At 47.0% G+C, this 20,808-nt stretch overlaps 1 protein-coding gene across 1 annotated transcript; it reads left to right on the plus strand.

The window, feature by feature from the left end:
• The first annotated feature begins 1,674 nt into the window (after positions 1 to 1,674).
• On the plus strand, positions 1,675 to 20,205 carry CUNH3orf70 (chromosome unknown C3orf70 homolog). Its single transcript, XM_061354464.1, has 2 exons — positions 1,675 to 2,028; positions 19,327 to 20,205. Exons 1-2 carry the CDS (start codon positions 1,854 to 1,856, stop codon positions 19,881 to 19,883), a joined length of 732 nt encoding a protein of 243 aa, XP_061210448.1. The 5' UTR covers positions 1,675 to 1,853; the 3' UTR covers positions 19,884 to 20,205.
• The last annotated feature ends 603 nt before the right edge of the window (positions 20,206 to 20,808 follow it).

Consider the following 20,808-nt stretch of genomic DNA (forward strand, 5'->3'; position numbering starts at 1 on the left):
CCAGGTATGTGCTGACTGCCCATGTGAGCTGCATTGAAAGGAGGCTGGTATACTCTAGGTGAGCATTCCAGCCTTCCCACTCTGGGGCTCAGTTCAGAAGGGACCAGCAGGACTGTTTTGTGCAGCCTCCATTGTGACACAGGCCAGAGACTTCCCTACCCAATGAGCCCTCCATTTAACCATACAGCTGGTTAAACTCCATCCTCCAGCGCCTTTGCTTTTTGGGGAAAGAGTGCTGTGTACATGCATACAGCTAATGAGTTCAGCAGCCTGCCTGAGGGTAGGGCAGTGCATGGGATAGGAGCAGCTCACCTGTATGTGTTATTTTGGTGGGTCTCAGCCTTGTGGCTCAGAATTGGTGCAACCAGTGAAACATCCCAGGTCCAGCAGCACTGCAGGGAGCTGGTCTGTGCTGCCAGGCAGGGACAATGGCCAGAGGCCAAAGTCTCAGTGCATCTCTCTGCTCTGCAGTTATGGTCTGTATTCCTTGTTTTTACCCATGAAGCACATAGCTGATCACAGCAATGCACCTGCAGCTTGATTGTTCTTCAGCTCTTTTGGTTGGCAAGAAGCAAATGGTTCTCTCAGTGCATCTTCAGGAGGGTGGACACCATGGGGACACCTCTGGGATCTATCCCAAGGATAGACCCCAAAGGAGCTGTCTGGGAATATTCTGGAGAGCACATGAGTATTTTTTCACTACTTCTGACAAAGAGGTATCGGGTGTTGTACAAAGACAAATGACTATGAAACTGACAGGTCTGCTCTAACAGAAAGCTGAATTCAACTCTCTTACTACTGAGCAGAGGGGCAATAAAAACAGTTTATTTTCAAACATGACAGGGCAACAAGCCCACCACTACACTTAGGAAACCAAATCGTGTTGCCACTGCTCAAGATAAATCCAAACTTTAATTCTGGCCTGAAGATATGATTGTCAGAGAATAACAGTACACTTCCATTATTAATCAAAATTGTATCTACTGATATTTTACAGAAACAGAAGACAAAGGCTAAAAATTACTGCATTCATAGAAAGAAATGGTTTCCTCATTAGATGACCTGAGAATAAGTAGCAAGAAGAATAAAACAACTGCCTCTGCCACAGGCCACATGTATGAGCAGCTCAGTCTCCTGGTTTGTTGACTCTGACACGGCAGGGATGATCTTTGTCCATGCATCTGGTAAAATAGCCAAGTGCCACACACTTGGAACACTCAGATCACTTGTACATGGTCACATAATCGAGCCTGCTTGCCTCCTTCTCATGCTCCTTGGAGGCTGCCGTTCAGATGCAAAGGTGCCTGGATACCATTTAACACGCCAGGCAGGGTCCAGATTGGAGCTTTGCACGCCCTACCATGGCAGAGGCAAGCAGGGGATGGACGCTCCATGAACTAAGTGCCTGGCACCGTGGCCTGCTGGCATTGCTCACCTCTGCTGGGAGCCAGGCTGGCCCAGCCAGTACTGGTCTCTACTCATGCACGTGTGCTCCTGCACCTACAGGAGACCTTTGAAAACCAGGTAAATCCCACAGCGGGTCCAAGTTCACTGCGGCAGGTGCTCTCTGTAACCCCCCTGCGCAGGGCGGCCCGCGAGCTCACAGCCTGGGCTCCCAGGGTCATCGATCCCGGCTGCGGGCGGTGCTGAAGGACGGGCGGAGCCGGCGGGGCGGGGCGGCCGGGCCCTGCCCGTGGCGCTGTCCCCCGCGGCGCTGGGCGGGCGGGCGGTCCCCGGTGCGGCTCGGCGCCTTCTCCTCCTACTCCTCCTTCCCTTCCTCCTCCTCCTTCTCTCCCTTCTCCTCCTCCTGCTGGCCGCTGCGGCGCGGGGGCTGCGGGCGGAGCGGCGGCGCCATGAGCGGGGCGGCGGCGGCGAAGAGCGAGAAGCTGGACGAGGCTCAGGCGCTGGCCCGCAGCTGCGCGGGCAGACCCGACTTCCAGCCCTGCGACGGGCTCTCGCTCTGCGCCACGCACAGCCACGGCCGCTGCTTCCGCCTGCACTGGTGCTGCCACCTCGGATGGTGCCACTGTGAGTGAGTGTGAGCGACCGACCGACCGCGCGGCCCCCACGGTCCCCGCGCTGACCGGGGCCCGCCTCGCCTCGCCTCACCGCCCCGTCCCGTCCAGTCCCCCCCGAGCTGCCCCTGCCTGCTTCGCGGCCGCAGTGGGGAACCCGGGGTTGTGGCTGCTGCGGTGGGACCCCGGACTTAGGGCTGCTCCCGGAGGGGCGGCGGCGGGGCTCGGGAGCTGCCTCAGGGCCTGGCGTCCGGACACCCACCCCTCAGAGCTGCTGTGGCACCCCGCTGGTGCTGCATACCGCTGTCCTCCTCATGGAGCGGGCGTTCACCAGCGTTCACTTCGTTCTCGGGTCTAACTGTCTTATTTTTGCAGGCGTGCGGTTTAAAACCCCTTTTGAGTAGAGAAGTAAGTGCTTTAGGGTATCTATGTAACAGTTACTGCTTTAAAACCCGGTGTTGATCCAACTCTGTTGAAAAGGCGCCCGACCACTTTAATGTCTGTATTCAGGTACTAATGTCTATAGTAATGGAGGCTGGGATTGAACTGTAGATGTCCAAACATAGTTTGATGAATAATTAATCACATATAGCATTGAAGAGCAGGCTTTTCAAACAGTGGGTCGATATGAGGTCGGGAAGTGGTGATGGAGCTGTGTATTTAGGTCGTACTGTGTTTTGGAGATCTTAAAGCCTGAATGGTTGGGGTTAATGTTGGACCCTTATGTGAGGGTTGCTTGGTGCTGCTGGAGATATCCCTTGACTCCTGACATCCCCCTTTTTTTTTGAGTCTGTCACCATCTCTCCTTGTAATTTAATCTCCTACATGGATTCCCTCTCACATACACACCCCTGATAGGGAAGAGGGCCTGCCTAAAAAGCCACCTTTTATTTGGAGCTTCTATTGGAATTAAATAGACATTCTAGGAATTTTGCCTTGATTTGGTGTTCATTTGAAATCACTTCAGAAAAATGTCTTTTTGCTGTCGGTGTCCTGAAATGAGTACTGTGTGGTGGCACAAGTGGCTATGTGAGAAGGTACTGTAGTCACCTGCTGCACAGGGACAGGGATGTCTCATTGGCACTTCATAGATAACACAAAGGACCTCAAGTTATGACCTAGATACACTCTTCCAAAACATCTCTGGTTTCAGTTACTTGTGGTCGCCATCAAGATAGATGAGCGTATACGCATGCTGGGGTACAGGATCAGAGCTCAAAATGGTGTTGATAAACTGGTGGTGTTACCTGAAATCAGTTGGGGATCGTCTTGGGAAGGAGAAACCAAATGCAGATCTGGGAACATCAGGAGAAGTGACATTGGGGAGAAGGATCTGGGGATTAAGGTGGATTGCAAACTCTGTGTGCGTCAGCAGCAGAAGGCCTTTGTGGTAAAAATCCCAAACCAGAACCCAAGCCTTCACTTGGGGATGCATTAACAGGAGCATTGCAAGCTTGAAATTTAATTAGTCTCTTCAGCTCAGCAATGATGAAACCAGACTGATCAGCTTGGTTTTGAGCATTGCACTTCAAAAAGCTGTCAGAGAATTGGGGTGGTTCTGTAGGAGATCAGCTTAGAAAATATGATTTACAGCACGGTGCAAAAGCAAAAGGGTTTCTTTTGCGGTAAAAGACTGATGGAGGGAGGGGAGAGTAGCTTTGCAAAGTGTAAAGTTAGCCTTGCAAAGAAAGCTGTGTTCTAGTCCTCTTACAGACTTAGTAAATAACTAGTTACTGCTTACCTGTGGCAAGAAAAATGTAGGTTTGGATATTGGAAAATATTTTAACTAGGAAAAGAAAAGAATCAATAGAACAGAGTACGTAAAGTGAGAAATCACGGTCTTTGAAAGCCTTTAAAGAAGGCTTAGACTGGTGTCTTTTACGAGTTGCTTGGAGCTGATTCCCTCTTGGAAGGACCCCACAAGATCCCATCCAACCCTGAGCTTCCATGTGGCAATCACAAGATTTAAATGTAATTAAAGCTTTTGTAAGAAGTATGGACTTCCTTCTTAATTCCTCCTTTATGACTAAGGAAACTTTGAGATATATTTTCCCCATGAAACTATTTTAAATGAAGTCTTTTCTTGTTTAATCTGACAGTGATGAAGATGTGCTCCTTCTTGCCTCCTTATATCCTAGTGCACTTTCAGAGCTAAGGTCGCTTTGTATCCTGCTCCTGCAGAATGAGTTGAGTTGGACTTAAAAGGAGTGAGAATGAGGCCCATAATGGAAAATCATATAGAGGTCAGAGATGTAATTAAACAGTGTTGGGAGTTATCTTCCATAAACACAGTATTGTACTATTGACTTGGGAATTCTCAGAGGGTTCTTGAAAGTGGTTTTCTGTGACTCTTAAGAGCTGTATTGGGGTACAGGAAGCTCTACATCAATTAAAAAGGCCTTTGAAGTATCATTTTCCATCAGTGTCCGAGGTCCTGGAGAATGTCAACTTGGTTAAAGCGCACTTACACTGAAAAATTACAAAAACTCACCACCACTACGGTGAGTAGATTGTCTTCTCATGTGTATTCAGGATCACATCTGCTTACTTCAGTGACAGAGGCAATTTAGTGTTGCAGAGCCACTTGGCTATAGAAGTAATAATTGAGAAAGAACCTAGTCTGAATTCCCCAAAGCCATTTTTGTTGGCACGCTCTGAAGTGAACAGTACTTTAAGGGCTCTCTACCTCCGATGTTTCTTTCTCCATAAAATGGCAATAATAGCTGGCGGGCAAAATTAGAGAGACTGTTGTGTACCCAAACAGCTCCAAGAACCTCAACTCCTGTCTCCCTGTGGAAGCGGGATGAGGGTTTAAGCCTTCTGACTCCTCTTGCCCACAGGGAAGAAAGTGTTTTGGCTTCAGCCCCTAAGTTTGTCCGTTTACCCATTTCTCTTGCTTGTGCTGTGCCCTTTCAGTCTATCCCTGCATGCATTCCCTGCAAGCACAGTCCCTTGTACACCTTCCTCCCCTTCCCTCTGACAGCCTTGTGAGGTTTTGTTCATTAGATGCAGGTTAGAGCCTTAAATTACTCAGATCTACTTTTTCCAGAAGTCAGAGAAAAACATGCGCCAGAGGCAGGTCTGCAGCAAGGCACCTGCCTTCCTTTCCTCACCTCTGGATTTCTGCTGCGGCTCTGATTTGCACTGATGCTGTCTGTGAGGCTGCTGGCTGCGTAGTGGCGCTGGCTTCTGTCAGAAGGGCTCAGATCCTTGGGGTTACATCTGTCTTGACAGCAGGACTTTGATTTTACTTCCTAAGAGGTAGCTCACCAGAGAAAGCACCACACTTGATACAATTACAAGATTGGCTTCATCACTGGACAGTGCAAAATAGGGTGTTCTGTTGCAACTGTATTAATTTCTTAACCTGAATTTCTTGCATTATGTTAAAATATTGTGTAAAACTCAGTATGTTATGTTGCAGTTATCAAGAATATGTTATGAATAATGGTTCCACAACACTCCTTTCACAGCAGTATAATACTATCAACAGATAGTAATTGTGCTACTTTGTATTAGCCTTTCGATGATCAGCATCAAAAAAGCAGGCTTTTAGTTACTTAAATCCGCTTACATATATTAAAAATAAATGCAGCAAATGAATTTCAGTTTACCACTTCTGTGAGATTCGGCTGTTGGGACCATTTACAAGGAAACAGTCTGATCGTGGATGAAAGCTGTGAGTCTCCTTTGGATGGTCAGAAAGGGAAAAAACCAGTTGTTAGGTTCAGACATGTAAATTGTTGTGGCAGTAGAGGTTTTAAAAAACAGAGGAGTGCTCCCCTGCCCTTGTGTTTTGCTAAGTGGTGTGTGACAGTTGGAGGTCTGCCTTGAAATAGCTTCCTGCTCCCTGGAATGCATCACGTAATTATGGGACCGTTACGCCCCGAGTTTAGATCCAGACCTCGCAGTTTCTGCATGAGGTCAGGCAGGCTTGGCAAGAAACCCAAGAAACTGTCATTCCTTGACCGTGGAGAGCTTGTGTTTTCTGGGTAAGGGGAGGAAGACTTACCTGATATTGGCTGTGCCAGCACATATTCTGGGGATGCAGAATGCAAATATACTTCAATTGCTTGTTCATCTGCCAGCTGAGCAGGAAGCCCTGGATTTCTCTTCATTCTTAGGGCAAGCTCCATTGCTTCCTCAGTGTGTCTGTTTTACAGGCATCTGCAAGTCCCCTGGAGGTGCACCAGCCGGTTGTAGTTTTGGGTCTGCAGTCAGTCTCTGCTGTGTGTTTGAGTGAGGAAAGGTGATTAACAATCTCCCACAGCTGCTGCCAGGGAATGAAGCAAATCAGTCACTGCACCTGGGTGTACTCTGAGCAGATACTTGTTTCTTGCATTCTTTTTTTGCTTGAAATACCAGTGGTTTTCTTTGGTAACATTTTAGAATTGAAAAAAAAAAAAAGAAATTAGAAAAATAGTTTTGTTGTCCCTCTCCATTAAGGCCAGCCTTGGTTATACCTCTTCCAGAGAGAAAGAGGTGCTCTCACATGCCACATCGCATCTCCTCGCTGTCCTCTGGCAGTGTGCACATGCTGGTTCCATGCACCAGGTGCTGGTATTCTCCCCTGCTGTGCAGGGATGTGTGCAGCATTTAGGTAGCTCTGCACACCAGTAGCTTATCTGTGGTGTCTCTCCCACCTCTCAAGCAACAGAAGCGATCAGCAGGGGCTTTGACAATCTTTGAAGCCCATGTAATTATTCAGACCCCAGTCTGCCTATGGGAACTGTAAGCAGGGAATCAGCAAGGCAGCCTTTGTTTCCTGCAACAGATCACTGGTAAGCGAGCTAAAATGGTTATTGAAGGTATTCAAGTGTGCCATGACAGAGCTGGGGGGTGGGGGGGTGGACGGACGGTCTAAAGAGGGGTTGTGTCTGCGTGCCAGCGAGTTTCTGTTGCAAAAGTTCATGTCAGTTCACGTTAGAGAAGCAGCTACTGCCCTGGAGGGGATCCTAAAATGAGCCCTGGGGTGCTCTGTAGCACTGCATACATTGTAGATCTCCAAAAGCCTTACTTGTGTCCTGGAGGGGGTTTCTTCGTATTGGCTTTTTGGTGGCTACGAAACTCTGCCACATTCAGGAGAGAGCAGAAGGGCAGTAGTGTACTAGTGCTTCACTTGTATCTCTGCGACAGGTAATGCAGGCTGGAGCTTACTGGAAGTAGCCAGCCTGGCACTTGTGATGGCAACTGGAATTTCTAGCAGTGCTGTTCCACAGGACAAAAGTACGTCCTGATGATTGAGTTGTTGGATAAACATGAAAAGGGAGTTGTAACATGCTTATCTTCTAAATTCTGAGACTGGATATTTGGAGCATATCATACATTTTTCTTTGTGGAAAACTAAAGGAATGGAGTAGTGGGACTAGGAACTGGACCTGGGTGTTCTCTGAAAACATGGTTTGTCTTGATGAGAGGATGATTGCAAGTCACAGGAGATATAAGCTTTTTTCATTTGCTTTTGCTGTGAAAAGGATTTGAACGTCCATCCAGCTTAAGTCTGCGTATGTGGACAAAAGGTTTGTGCACAAGCAAGGCATTATGCTGAGCACCAGGCAAGAGCCCCAGAAAGGTGGATTTTTCGGCTTGTAATGGGAAAAGGCTTTTAATGAGGATTTGATGCCTGTGGCTGTGCAAGATCTTCTCTTCACCTGTATTTTGAAGAGCTATGATGTTGCAGCTTCATTTCACTAAGCTGTACATAATGAAGGAGAGAATGCCAGCTTAATATATTCTGAAGTGTTACTCTAAGGGAAAACACTTATCCACCAGTTTTGATGGGTGCACCATTCTGGACCTGGATGGCATTTTGTTGCTCTGCTTTTAGTTATAATCTCCAGTTCACAGTATGAAAGCACTATTGATGCTGTGTCTCTGAAAGAGAAACCACAGGTGTAGATTCATCATACCCTGTGTGAACATCAGTGCCTTTAAAAGAACCTGCTGACATTAATTTTGAAATCCTTACTATAATGCAGTTATGTGTTACAGTAAGGAGACATGCATGTTCTATTACTGTTAATAAAACCCCTGATATCGCTTAAGAGGAATAGGCCACAAGAAAATCCTTGAGTTCAATTTACTTGCTGTAAGTACACCCCATAGGACTAAATCTTCTATGTTTTGTACAGGCTTGAATAGAAATCACTGCACTTCTTTCTCCAAAAGACCTGAGAAAAAGAGGCCTTGTGTACCAAAACATTTCCTGCCAGCCAAAAACTCTTGTTTGTCATGCATGACTGTGAGGCTGTGTTTTGTAATCTGTCCATCCATCTGAGGAGCGTGAAGCACAAATTATTATGTCTGCTTGCCCAAAACTCAATGATCTGCTAGTAAGAGCCTCTGAGAGTTGCAGATAAATGACCCTTCTCTATAGTTGCTTGAAAGGTTAACCCACTGTTTTCATGAAGCCTGCTCAGGACCAGCCTAAAATGACAAGTCTGTGGATGTTTCCTCCAAGAAGCAAGCAATTCCAAAAGAAAAGTTAATTATCATTGCATCCTGTCAGCTGGTGAGGTTGTCTTGTGAATTCAGGACACTCTAAACGGCTTCTTGGTGAAGGCAGCGCTTCTGCTCCTGCTCGGAGATCCTCATTCTAGTAAAAGGTTTCAGGCACTTTTCTCACTGCAAAGTAACAGCTCAAAGATAACATTTGTATTGGAGTACAATGCCTGTGGCAACTGTGTGGCTTCCTTCCTGGACTCTGTAGGTGAGGAAATCTGTTTGCCAGCTTGAATCTGTGAGTGTGCTTACTCCAAGCGCCTAAATGCAAAAGTGTATAACTGCAGTGCCTTCTAACATATTATCCTTGCTCTTGTGGATATTGATGGATGTGTCTTGAACTGCAGCCCATGGTCATACCCTTGCATTGCCCTATGAGACAAAACTGAGTCACAAGATTGTGATCTTCATGGCTTCCATCCTGCAGGTCTGCAGAGCTGACAGCGTGCTCAGGTTTGCTGGAAGCACTGAAGAGGGCTTTCAGGTACTTGGCACAGGACCTTGAATTTCCAGGCAGCACCTGTGTACTCATCAAGAATGTTTTGTTGCTGCTCATGTTGATGCAACCAGCAGAGCTGGGCTTGTAAAGGATGCAGATCTTGGGGTGGTTTTATGTAATGGCTCTCAATTTAACCAGTGCTGCCTTATGCTTCATGACTCATGTCAAGTCTTGGTAACTTAGTTCTGCACACGGATAAGGCTATACCAGAAATTCTTGTTTTTCTAAAGGATAAAAACCAAAATGCTTTACTTATAAACATTGTAAGACGTTTCAGAATGATAACTGTGACAGCGTGGGCTTAGCTGTTGATGGATGGCACAAGCTTATATTAGTGTAAAAACCTGGTTAATGGTAAATTGAATTCCAGGTAGTGTGTGTATATATATATATATATATATATATATATATATGTACCTCTCTCTCTCTGCATATAAAGTGACCCTGTTTTAGTGTGTTGTGGTTTTTATTCCAGCACCTTCATGGATTCATCTGTCCACAAGATACAGAGTATATTTTCATAACAGCTTTGATTCTGCCACTGATCAGTTTTTATGTATGACTGATCACAGAATTCAAGAAGTGCAGTTGGTGCAATTTGGAGATGTTTTTGCCAGTAGCTGAGTTTATTCACGTAGACAGAAGTCAAAAACCTACTGGGAAAGTAAAATCTGATTGCTTGGCAACTGGGCCTTGTTTTTAGTATACCCATACTTTAATTTAGGCAACATAACAGTTGGAATTCGTACATAACCTATGTTGTAAAACAGTTTCAACAAGAGGCATGCATTTGTATTCTTATCCTCACTGGTTGCTGTGGAACATGAGAGCCCACACATGTGCTCTCAAAACTGCTTGTTTTGCTTTGTGTACGTGCACCCAGCCCTGAGATACTCCCCCTGCTGTGCCCAGTGAGATCATGTTCTGCTGTTGTCCCTCTCACTGCTTGATGCTGGAGCACACCTGCAGCAGTTTCAGGCAGGGCGCTTGTCTGCTTCATGCTGTGTAGCTGCCTGTGTTGTTGGCATTTCAGTGCTTTGCTGATCCTGAGCCACACTGCAGATGTTTGCACTCACAAGTGCCACTTGTCCCTGGTGAAAGGTTCGGACCATGAGGTGTGCCAGGGTGGACTGATCTACTCTTGCAATCTTCCTGCAGTCCATCATTTGCCTGCCTATAGGCAGGGTAGGCAAAAAGAGACACATTTTTCCTTGTTTTTCCTACCCTGTGCCACTAGACTTTAGCATTCCCCAGCTGGTCCTGTGGGATCTTGGCTCTCAGAGTATGAAACCAAGGGCAATGCTCTTACCTCTCTGCTAGTGTTTGCTTACTTGGCCAGAGCACCAAGTGCTGAGTGTGCTCCCATCTGAGTCGTCCAGCTGCTTTGCCTGCCATTTGCCCTCAGTAGCATTGTGTGGTATGATGGTCCTCCTCCTCCTCTCCTCCAGTGATGGCACTTCGTCTATTTGTTCATGCAGAATGTTGCTGGAGCCCATACCCCCCAAGGGAAGAGTTGGTATCCATACCTGCACACATCAGTTCCATGTGGTGACATATTTTGGGTGCAAGCCAGGAGAGCAGCCCTTTAAATTCTCCAGAAATGGGTTCTGTAATAGAAACACACAAAATGGTTTGAAGTATGAATGAAGATGTGTGTAGATAGGCACCAGAAAAAGAAATAGGATGGGGGTTAAAACAATGGCCTGTACTGATAATAAGGACACTGTTCCCCTCAGTGAAGTTAAAGAATGTGTTGTTTGTCAAACCAAGAAGGCTTGGGCTCTGGTTAGGCCACTGCACAGCAGGAAACCCAGCACTCTGACACGAGGAAGGCAGCAGCATAGGTACTGCACACCACATATGCCATTGTTTCTCCTGTCAGCCCACCAGAAAAACAGGCTGTAGCCATAAAGATGTGCCTGTTCCAAGCTGCAAAAGCCAATCTCCTGACTCAGTTGTCTGTCCAGGCTGTCTCCTGTGGGTGCAGAGTACGGGTCTTTCTTGCATAGTATAGTCCTTTGGAGAGGACTTGAAGAACCCATGAACCCTTCTGCTTCTTTGAGAATTCACAGGGAAACAGTCCCATGGTATACAGGGGCTCATGGGTGCCCCTTTGCGGCATGTACTGCACACCTGAACAAGACTGTAACTTGTCTCTCTAGTGCCTGTGATTTCTCTATAGCAGGGAATGCCTTCGTTTTCTAGGTAGCTTCTGACACTGATCTGTGCTGATCAGTTACCATATCAGCACACGGTCTGTCTGCATGAAAATGATGGGATGCTGAAGCTTGAGCAGATGGTGCACAGGGATGGTTTTGCAGAATAAATATTTAGCACTAAGTCTTTTTTTTTTTTTTCTATTTTCTGTACTGTTTTTTTTAAGAAAATGTAGCATAACTTGAAGGACAAATCTTTTCAGGGAAATGTGCAAACGTGGCTGTTCTCCCCTTTATGGCACTTCTTATGGGTACTGAAACGAAACAGCTCCTTTCAGAGCACACATGTTCACTGGGTGTCAATATTCTGTTCCCTCACAATGGTTAATAAGCAAATGTGTCCCCTTCAAGAGGGTTTATAGCTACGTGAAACATTTCTCAAGCTCTCTGGGTTGCTTTTTCTCTAACTCTGGTAAATTCATGCAAGCAATGAGAGGAAAGAGCAGGGATGCCAGAACAAAGCTGCAGGGTCTGTTTGCATTTAAGAGTTACCTGCTCTAAAGGGAGGTGCACAGAAAAACCTCAAAGGCTTAGGCAGCTCACAGCGTGTACCGTCATGATCCTCTATGTATTTAAAACAGATCAAGACAAAAGGGCATTAAAATACAAATTTGATGAAGAAAAACTTTCCGTTTCCCCCCCTCCTTTTCTTGGTTTCCTGTGAAAAACTTACGGCTCATCAAGTCAAGGGCTGTCACAGATGTCTCTGCTGTTCAGCAGTGAGAGGGGACACCTCTCCTCCACCAGGGAACTGGCAAGTGTCCAAAATCACCACTGTAGAAACACTGCTAGACAGATTCTTTTCTGTGCTTGGATGAGGTTGGGAATGGGATGGATTTGTTAGTGCTCTGAAGCAGGTGATTCTGTGCAAAGGTGCCGTTTGTGATGATACACTTCAGTTAGGTCAGAGTCTGCTAATGTTTCCTGGTATATTTCCAGACTGCTAAGGTCCTGTTGCATGGCTTCTTTTTCATTTATGGTGATTATGGTAGGGTAACTGGTGCTCCTTTGCAGAGCTGGCTTGTATCCTTGAAGTCTCTTTTACGGTCACTTACTGTGCCTTCCAGCTACTCAAGAAGTACTGGAAACATGCAGGATGTTCCGTTTGCCTTCCCCACACTAGAAACTTGTTTGAACAAATTCAGTGCATTTTCAAAGTTCTTTAGAAGAAGCTCAGGGCAAGGAATCACTTCCATTAAGGTATTGCATATCTTCATTTACAAGGCTCCTTCAACGTTGACAAACAACTTTAGTTATGCTTCATTATGGCCACCAATAGCACAGTTCAGCTCTATTTGATCTTGCACTTTAAATCTGGCAGTACCTGTGTCCTGAAACTTTCTTTTCCTCTGGTGGCTTATTCTCTGTCTCATGTTCCTAATACAGCCCATAATGTTTTGCTAGATATGCCATGATGGCTATTCCATATGATACAAAATAATGGAAACTGGGTTAGGGTGGGGTTTTTTTTTAACATGTGGCATCTGCAAATGTAGTCCAGGGTCTCTTCCATTTGTTCTCTCCCCTCTGGAAGAGCTATTACTGTGCTCTATGCAAAGTGTAATTTGAAGCTATTATAGTCCTTGGTGAATATTTATAGTTAGGGTAATCTTTGTTTGCAAAGGTTTGTTGTTCCAAGCTGTGCATATAACTGGAGAGAGAAAGAGGGAGAAAGGCCAGAGGCAGTCATTTTATCCTCTGTTGCAGCCTGCAGGGATGGAAGGCAGCATCCCAGTGTAGCTCAGACCACTATCACACTTCTCTGCTGAATACTTCTGAACAAAAGGCGTAGTAGGTACTTTAAGCAGGCTTAGGGTGCGGAGTGTCCTTCAGTATACATCTCTGGACTGTGGGCAGTGAGCTTTGCTTTACCCTGTAGAGGGCAAAACCCATCCCTCTGCCCTGGCTTTCTGCTTTGTCAGTGTTGAAATTAAACCTTCCTTCCCATGCATGGGCCGGGTTCGACCGTGGGCCAGTCTGGCATGGCAGAACTGTCTGCCACCAGAGCCACCCACTGCCACGGGGAGCTTGGAAAACCAGCTGGGTGTTTGACAGTTTATACATGGTCCTTAGGCTACGGTGCCAATCCAGGCAGCAACACAGGACTCCAGCTTGTAGCTGTCATCACCTGCAAGACAACTTCATTCAGATGTCAGAGGGGTGTGCTTCCAGTCAGCTTTTCCTGAAGAAACAGACTTGTCGCTCCTGCCACTCTGATGACATAGGAAACAACTCCCACTGGAATAACGTTTGGGAGTTGTCCATCTTTTGCTATGCAGAAAGCTGGAGCTCGAGGAGCTGATCTCCAGAGTCTCCCCACGCAGAGAAATGTGGCAGCCTTGCCATGAACTCTCCTTGGAGTAATGCAGAATCCGTCTAAGCTAACACTGTCTCCTCTTATACATACATGATTAATACTTGCTTTGCATTCACTCCTTCAAAGCTGTGCAGTATCTGATTAGTTGGGTTTTCTTCCATGTTTTTCATAGTGGGACCAATTTCCCCTCCCACGTAAGCTGATCTGTTTTGGCAGGGCTCTGTGTGGCAATACAAGATCCTTGCATGGCTGGAGTAAGAATCACAGCTGACTACAATGGAAGAGCACTGGTGCCATTAGAAAGGTATAGGTTCGAGCAGAAAAAAGTCACCAACATTTAACATTCAGCTGTCTGCTCTCAAACCATGGGCACCACCTCCATAGGCCTTTTGCATACCCTTACCCAGTGGGAAAAACCAGCTGGCCAGATACCAGCCCATGTGCTTTGCCCTGCCTTTGAAGTCACTGCTTCATTCTCTCTGAAGCACACACTGCAGCCAAAGGCAGTGGAATCTCCACTGGGGTTAGAGCTGGTTCTCCCCCAGTGTCTGTTGGTTAGACGCTTTCACCACAAGCACCCAGCTTGGATGCACGGGGGCAGTTCCTCAGCCATACTGGTTGAACTGAGCCAGGTTATGTTAAATAGCATACAGTCAGCAGGTCTTCGTTAACCTCGCTGCTTTTTGGAGAGTAAATGAGCTGACAGATTGGAGGGTGTAGAAATACTTGTCCCAGCACCTGCAGGGGAAAGAATACATATGAAAAAAAGCTTTTATGTTTCAGTTAAAAGATGTCTAAATGTCTTGCATGCAAACAAATACACACAATATGTATCACTGACTTAGACTCATCGGACCCTCAGCTATCTTTCACCGTTTCCTAAAGCGCAGTACACTTCATGGTGTTATGGGCAAAATATCCTCCAAGGTAGCATTCTGAGAGGGGAAACCTGAGGGTTTGTGACGAGAAACCTCGCTGCTGAATAATGGATTTAGTGGTCTTTTTAATATGCCAAACATGTTAATGAGTGCCAGAGGTAAACTGGAACACCAGGATGAAGGGAAACGGAGACTAAAATCTTCAGGCAGCACCTCTGCTTATTTCATGGTTAAGTTACTTTGTATTAGCCATGGAAATTGCTGCTGTGCCTGTTCAGTGAGGATGCATGCAGACTGCTCAATTAGCAAAAATCCAGAAATGACCTCATGGCTTGCTTCTGAAGGCGCGTATGTATTTATGGTTTTGTAAGCAGGAACACTATAATACAGCTTCCAATCAGTCAACCATACAGTTGGTAATCAAAGCCACAAACAGGCTTTAAATAGATAGTACATGGAAGTATGCGTCTGCTTTTGGGGATAAACAGTTTTCCATGGTGCATGATTTGCTGGAGATCTGCAGGTCATGATAGAGCTTACTGCTCTGGTGGGTTCTGCCTTAACGTGCTGGCAGGTGGCACTGGAGGCATGAAGCCATGGCTTTGGTGAGCAGCATCCATCCGGTTTGGCAATAAAAATCCTATTCCTGTGAACAGAGAAGCAGGAAGATAAGCACTGCCCAGAACTTACCTCCTTGGACACAGTGGAATAGTTGTTTTGCAGATGAGTATTGCAATAAGTATTGCCATTGTGAGTGCTAATTCGGTTTTTAGGCTTTCACAAGGGTCAGGTGAATCATGAAGAAATGGAAAAAACAATCAGTCCATTTTAATTGTGCTCCAGTGGCTCTGACTATGTGACTGGGATCCAAGAGGTGCAGTGTTTATGGTGGATCGCACTCCACCAGTACATAACAGCAGCAAGTGTAGATACTGGTGCAGGCACAACAGTTCAGTGTAGCCTACATACCTGCTTCTCATTGCCTCATATTTTGTCATATCATCTGCTAGCATATGACTGTCATGGGTAATTGAGACTTGCCATGAAGAGAGTTTTGTCAGAGCCTCGTTTCGCGTTTCCTGTTGGACACCAAGAAGAGGAATGGGCTCTTTTTTACCCCAAGCCTTTTTGCCATAGTGGTGGAACTGCAGAGCCAGAACTGCCACTTCCCCACAGCGGCTATTGCAGTGCTCGAGAACTTCCCAAACTTGTGCACATGCAGCAAACTGCTTCTCGCAGGAGCTGCAGTTTGATTTTGGACACGTGTTCAGCACGTGCAGCGTTCTTCCTCCACTGAATTGCCATCTTCTGCGTAGGCAGCAGTGGCAGGTGACCCAGGAAACAGCTTGCAGCACAGTGTCTAGTCTGACATCTGGATTTGTACAAGGCACTGTAATTTGTGGGAGCATTCATCAGTACAACTCAACTGCAGAGTTCTTCAACTGACTTGGTTGGAGTAAGTAGGCAATCAGTTACATGCTAGTGTATTAGAAGGAATGCATTGGAATAGGTGCCCAAAACACTATTTTATCAGACGCTTTTGCCAGCTGTTTGAAGTCAGCAGAAATACTGTTCTTGATTTCAGGGAGAGTTCAATCAGACTGTTATTTTTTTTATACAGATATTGTAAGAGAACATGGGGACTCGTGCTTTTGGATAGTCATTTGGGAAAAGCCATCCCTGCCAAGCTCACAGGCTACAGGGGCAGAGGCACAGGCACATCTGATTTTTAAGTTTCTGCATTTATTTCTCATTGGCTGTATCATGGCTGATGCATTTACACACATTATGCAGGGTAGGGAGTTGTAAGGGAGGCTGCAATCACAGCTTTGTCCGTGATTCAGTCTGACAGTCCCAGCTGTGAGTATGAGCACCCCTTAAAGAGATCTAATCATGTTCTAAACCAGAAGTTTCATCTAAAATAAACTTGGCCCTAAAACAAGCTAAAACTCAACAAACTTGCACCAGAATTCTAAGGAAATGTAGAAATAAGTTCCCGTAGAAAAACTTGGTTATTCCATTGGGCAGTTCCTGGTTTACCCTGGCAGAGCTTGTCCTTGGAACATGAGGAAACTGAGCTGTTCCAAGGTCACACATATGGAGATCCCAAATCCGATGTTAACAGGGTAGCAGCTGTTTTCTTCTACCTTGAAATTAGTGCCAGCAGGGCAATTTTGAAACACACAGAGGACTACCCCGTGCTGGTGCAATGGTAAACCAAGCAGCTGAGCTCCCAGGTAACACCTTGTCTGCCCCTGCCACTGCTTCTTTTGGGGAAAAGAAGTCAAGCTGATGAATCAAAGATTCATCATTCCATGTCCATGCTTGGCTTAAACCCCCTGCTGTCTCCCCCACACTGCCTCCCAGCCTTCTGCCAGCACATGGTGGCTATTTCAAGTGGAAAAATATAATCCTGTTGTACAGATACCTTTTTTACTTGAGCTTGGTAAAAACCTTCACCAGGGCCATCCATGGATGCTTCAAGTAGAGGTGGCACAAAACTGAGTTGAGAATTTTTTTATCACTCGTTGTCAATGGAACAGAATAGGAGCCCACACAGGAGCACTCCAGATAGAGGAATAAATACAGCATCATGGTTTTAGGCAAGGGTAGGCTGCATTTCAGTTTCCATGAGCTGAATGCTAGGCATTCCAGCCAGCAGCACACTCACTGGTCATCTGCATTGCTTTGCAAGACAAGAGCATCTTCAATGGCCATTAATTCCAAAGAAGGATTTCTGGAGAGCAGCGGATGGCAGGAAGCCGTGGGCTGCTGCTATTACAGTGGGTCTGCCCACCTGCCCCCAAGGGTGACTGCCAGTACTGAAATACCTGTGGTGCTGCTCCAAAGGGCACCAGAGGAGTAAGGGCCCTGCTCTGCCTGTGGTTGAAGTGTTCAGTTGTTTGATGCAGGCACTTAATTCCTCTGAGTCACACCGGGTTTTGACTCTAGATGATGGTACGTTGGAAAGATGGGAAGTGGAGAGGATGGCTTTGTACTTTTTGTCATCCAGCCACAATCAAACAGGAGGGGAAAAAAGCGTCTTTTATTTTCACTGAGCTTTTCCGTGAGCTCCGTTAACAATTATCATTGCACAGCTTGTAGGACAGAAGCGCTTGATGAGGGATTCAAGGGGAGCTGGTCAGATCTGTTCATGAAATGTTCTTTTCCCCTGCACACCCACTGCTGCCGTCTCGCTGCTCTCATTCTGGCTGGTCTCCAGGGCTGGGCTGGTCTCAGCATGGCTGGTTCCTGTGAGCCCACTTCCAGTGTCAGCTGCCTCACAGCACGCTCCCCTTGGCTCTGTGCAGTTCCCTGTGTCCTCTGCATCCTGCAGCAATGGGGGGTTATGTCGTAGCAGGGGAAAGCGGCTGATGTCACACGAGCCATTTCCCTTCTAATACCAATAGTGCAGCAAGGATGGGAAAAGCCTTCCCAGCACTTGAGGCTTCCCCAGTGACGTGCTGGAGCAGGGCTGGCAAAGCACAGGCTGTGCGTGGGCCCTGGCACCGGCAGCCAGCACCCCGGAGGCTGCTGCAGCCAAGAGCTGGGATCCCTCAGCCTATCCCAGGGCTTTCACCCTGCGGCTGGGGCACTGGCTGCAGTCAGAGCTCTTCCCACGTCTGGGAAGGACTCCCAGGCTGAGGATGGGATTTGTTTATGGCAGAGAGGAATAGCAAGGGGAGCAAGCATTCCCTTCCTTGAGGAAAGTCGTTCTCTAGTGCTGCTGTCCCAGGCCACACTCAGCCTCCCTGAGTGGAAATGCAGTCACTGCTCCGACTTTCCAGAGGAATGGGTAATTCAGGGGAGAAGGGCTGCACCTACCTCTGAGCCGCAAGCACAGGAATGGGTGGCAGCTCTCATCACGGCACAGCCCAATTCATTAATGCGGCTTTCTGCACCTTACCTGGAGAGCTTCATGCGCCCAAACCAGCCCTTCAGTGCCACGGTGCTTTTCTGCCTTGGCAAAGCATTAGAGCTCCTGCATCAGAAGTCCTCCTGGAGCCCCAGTACTTGCAGGTCTTGTGGAAATCTGCGCTGTCACAGTGTACGAGCCCCTAGAGAGACATGAATCTTGCAGAGGCTTCATGCAAATAAAATGCAGCGTTTACAGGCTTAGGCGTTGCCTCAGGTTCTCAGTTTTTCTTAACAAAGTACTGATTTTCTACTCTTTTATTTACTTCTTTACTAAAAGATGTTCAGTTCACACTTGGTTCAGCTCTAGAAAACCAACATAATCCTATTTTGTTACTACTTAAGCAGACAATCAGGATGCCAAAAGCATTTGTATGGCTTGAGAATTCCCTTATTTTCTGCTTTAAAGTTCTAATTGTAATCATGTATGAATCTCTGGTTTATAATATGGAAAACCATAACCGAGACCCCAGAAAAAGAATGGGAAACACATGCAGGAGACTCGGTGTAATTTTGAATAATAATAATCTAATAAAATCTTGATCATTATAGCAAAGATGTGAGCTCAAACTGCTCTGTGCTCAGTGAAAAAAACCCCAACAAAGTCTGAGCATCTTCTCAGTTCTTGTCCCCCTCAAAGGGGTGCTGTCAGCCTTGCCATCTCTGCCAGCTGAACCCTATGGAGCTGTGCCCCTGCAGTTAATCTTCCAGAGTTAAGTGATGTCCTGCAGCTGTGTTCAAAGCAGGGGCAGGGAGAGGAGTAGGACTGGGTAAGGACAATTGTGCTGACGTACAGTATTAAGCATCAGAGAATCCATACCAGGAGAGGACTAAGGGCCCTGAGGCCATTGCAAACGGAGCAGCTGCTGAGCACAGGGAACCACTGGTCGTTTTTAATGGCCAAAGGCAAGCATCATGTCATCAGTTTGTTTCTGACTTAAAGATAAGATGATCTTTAAGTGCTGCTTTTCTGTTTTCCCCGCAGGTAAATACGTCTATCAGCCCATGACACCCGTAGAGCAGCTTCCCAGCACTGAAATACCCATTCGTCCTCGGGAGTCTACAAACACCATCCAGATCTCCGTGTCGCTCACCGAACACTTCCTGAAGTTTGCCCCGGTCTTCCAGCCCCCTCTGCCCCCTGACTCCCCGCAGTTCTGCACCATCGCAGACCTCTTCATTGACAATTACCGCGTGAAATGCATCAATGGGAAGATGTGCTACGTGCAGAGGCAGCCTCCCCCCGTGCCCCACAAGATAAAGCCTGAGGAAGTCGCTGTTCGCAATGCCTTAATCACAAAAGAGAGCAATACACCAAAACCAGATCACTGCTCGTCCCCTTCCAGCTCCGAGGACTCTGGGATCAATGCGGTGGGGGTTCACTACATGGAGTCGTGTGATGAGGACACGGAGGGGGTGGCTGAGCTAAGTTCGGAAGAAGATTACAGCCCGGATAGCAGCTGGGAACCAGATGAGTGCCCGCTCTTGTCACCCTCGCAGTGCGAGATGGAGGTGATTGAGACTATAGAAACCACTGTGTGATCCGACAAGTTGGTATCAGATCAGTCCAGTTCCCACTCAGTAATGTTGCTTTTGTAGTATTTCTATTTTCTGTTTTCTCTTGACAATCCTTTTTTTCCAGTGCACTTGATATTTCAGATTCCTCATGGGAGTGCAGTCACGGGACATGCATATTGGTGAACTAGTAGCAGCCTGAGCAGTTTTAACATGTTCTCAGCCTGATCAGATCTCCCAAGTCTGCACGTAAGGTAGTGATAGATCTTAAGACTTTTATAGCAGAAACAGGCCCTTTTCTTGGTCTGGGTTACATCATATACTACTTCTCATCCAAGGATGTGCCACTTGAGATGTTTCCATCTGTCAGGATGTTTGCAGTGGGCCTCCAAAGCACAGAGGGTGAGCGGGGGCAGCACGCCTGCAAGCAGCAAAACCAAGTAGCCCTTATCCTTTCTCCAATAGCTACGTGAGGCGCCGCAACCAGAGGCTCTGTCCATCTCCCTGTCCTTGCACACTGTCCATCCTCTTTGTGCTGGTGCGACCCTTCTCACAGGCCATTGGCACCACTCTTCCAGCAGGTTGGTATGGCAGGCTACAGAACGCACAAAGTGCCTCCAACTTCACTACAGGCTATGCACCGAGCATCTGCTGAGTTAGGTCAGGCTCTGGAATCTCCTGAGAAGGCAACTGTTGCCCAGAGGGGGATTGGTTGCCTGGATCCCGCTGGTCCCTTTTCTCTGCAAGGATTTCAGGAAGGGGATCTGGCTTTCACAGCTCAGCAGGAGAGGGAGCAGGCAGAGATGAAGCGTGGCCCTCTAACTACTACCACGCTAGACTGGGTGCAAAACAATTGGCGAAGGAAGCGACTACCTCCAACCACACAAAACCCACCCTTGGCTCTGCCTGCTGCTCTCTGCTGTGCTGTTTGGTGCCAGCCACGTGCACTCAG

This window comes from Neopsephotus bourkii, unplaced genomic scaffold (genome assembly GCF_033783945.1).
Source record: "Neopsephotus bourkii isolate Nb327-2 ecotype Australia unplaced genomic scaffold, CSIRO-AGI_Nbou_v1 NB_739, whole genome shotgun sequence".
Lineage (NCBI taxonomy): Eukaryota > Metazoa > Chordata > Aves > Psittaciformes > Psittacidae > Neopsephotus > Neopsephotus bourkii.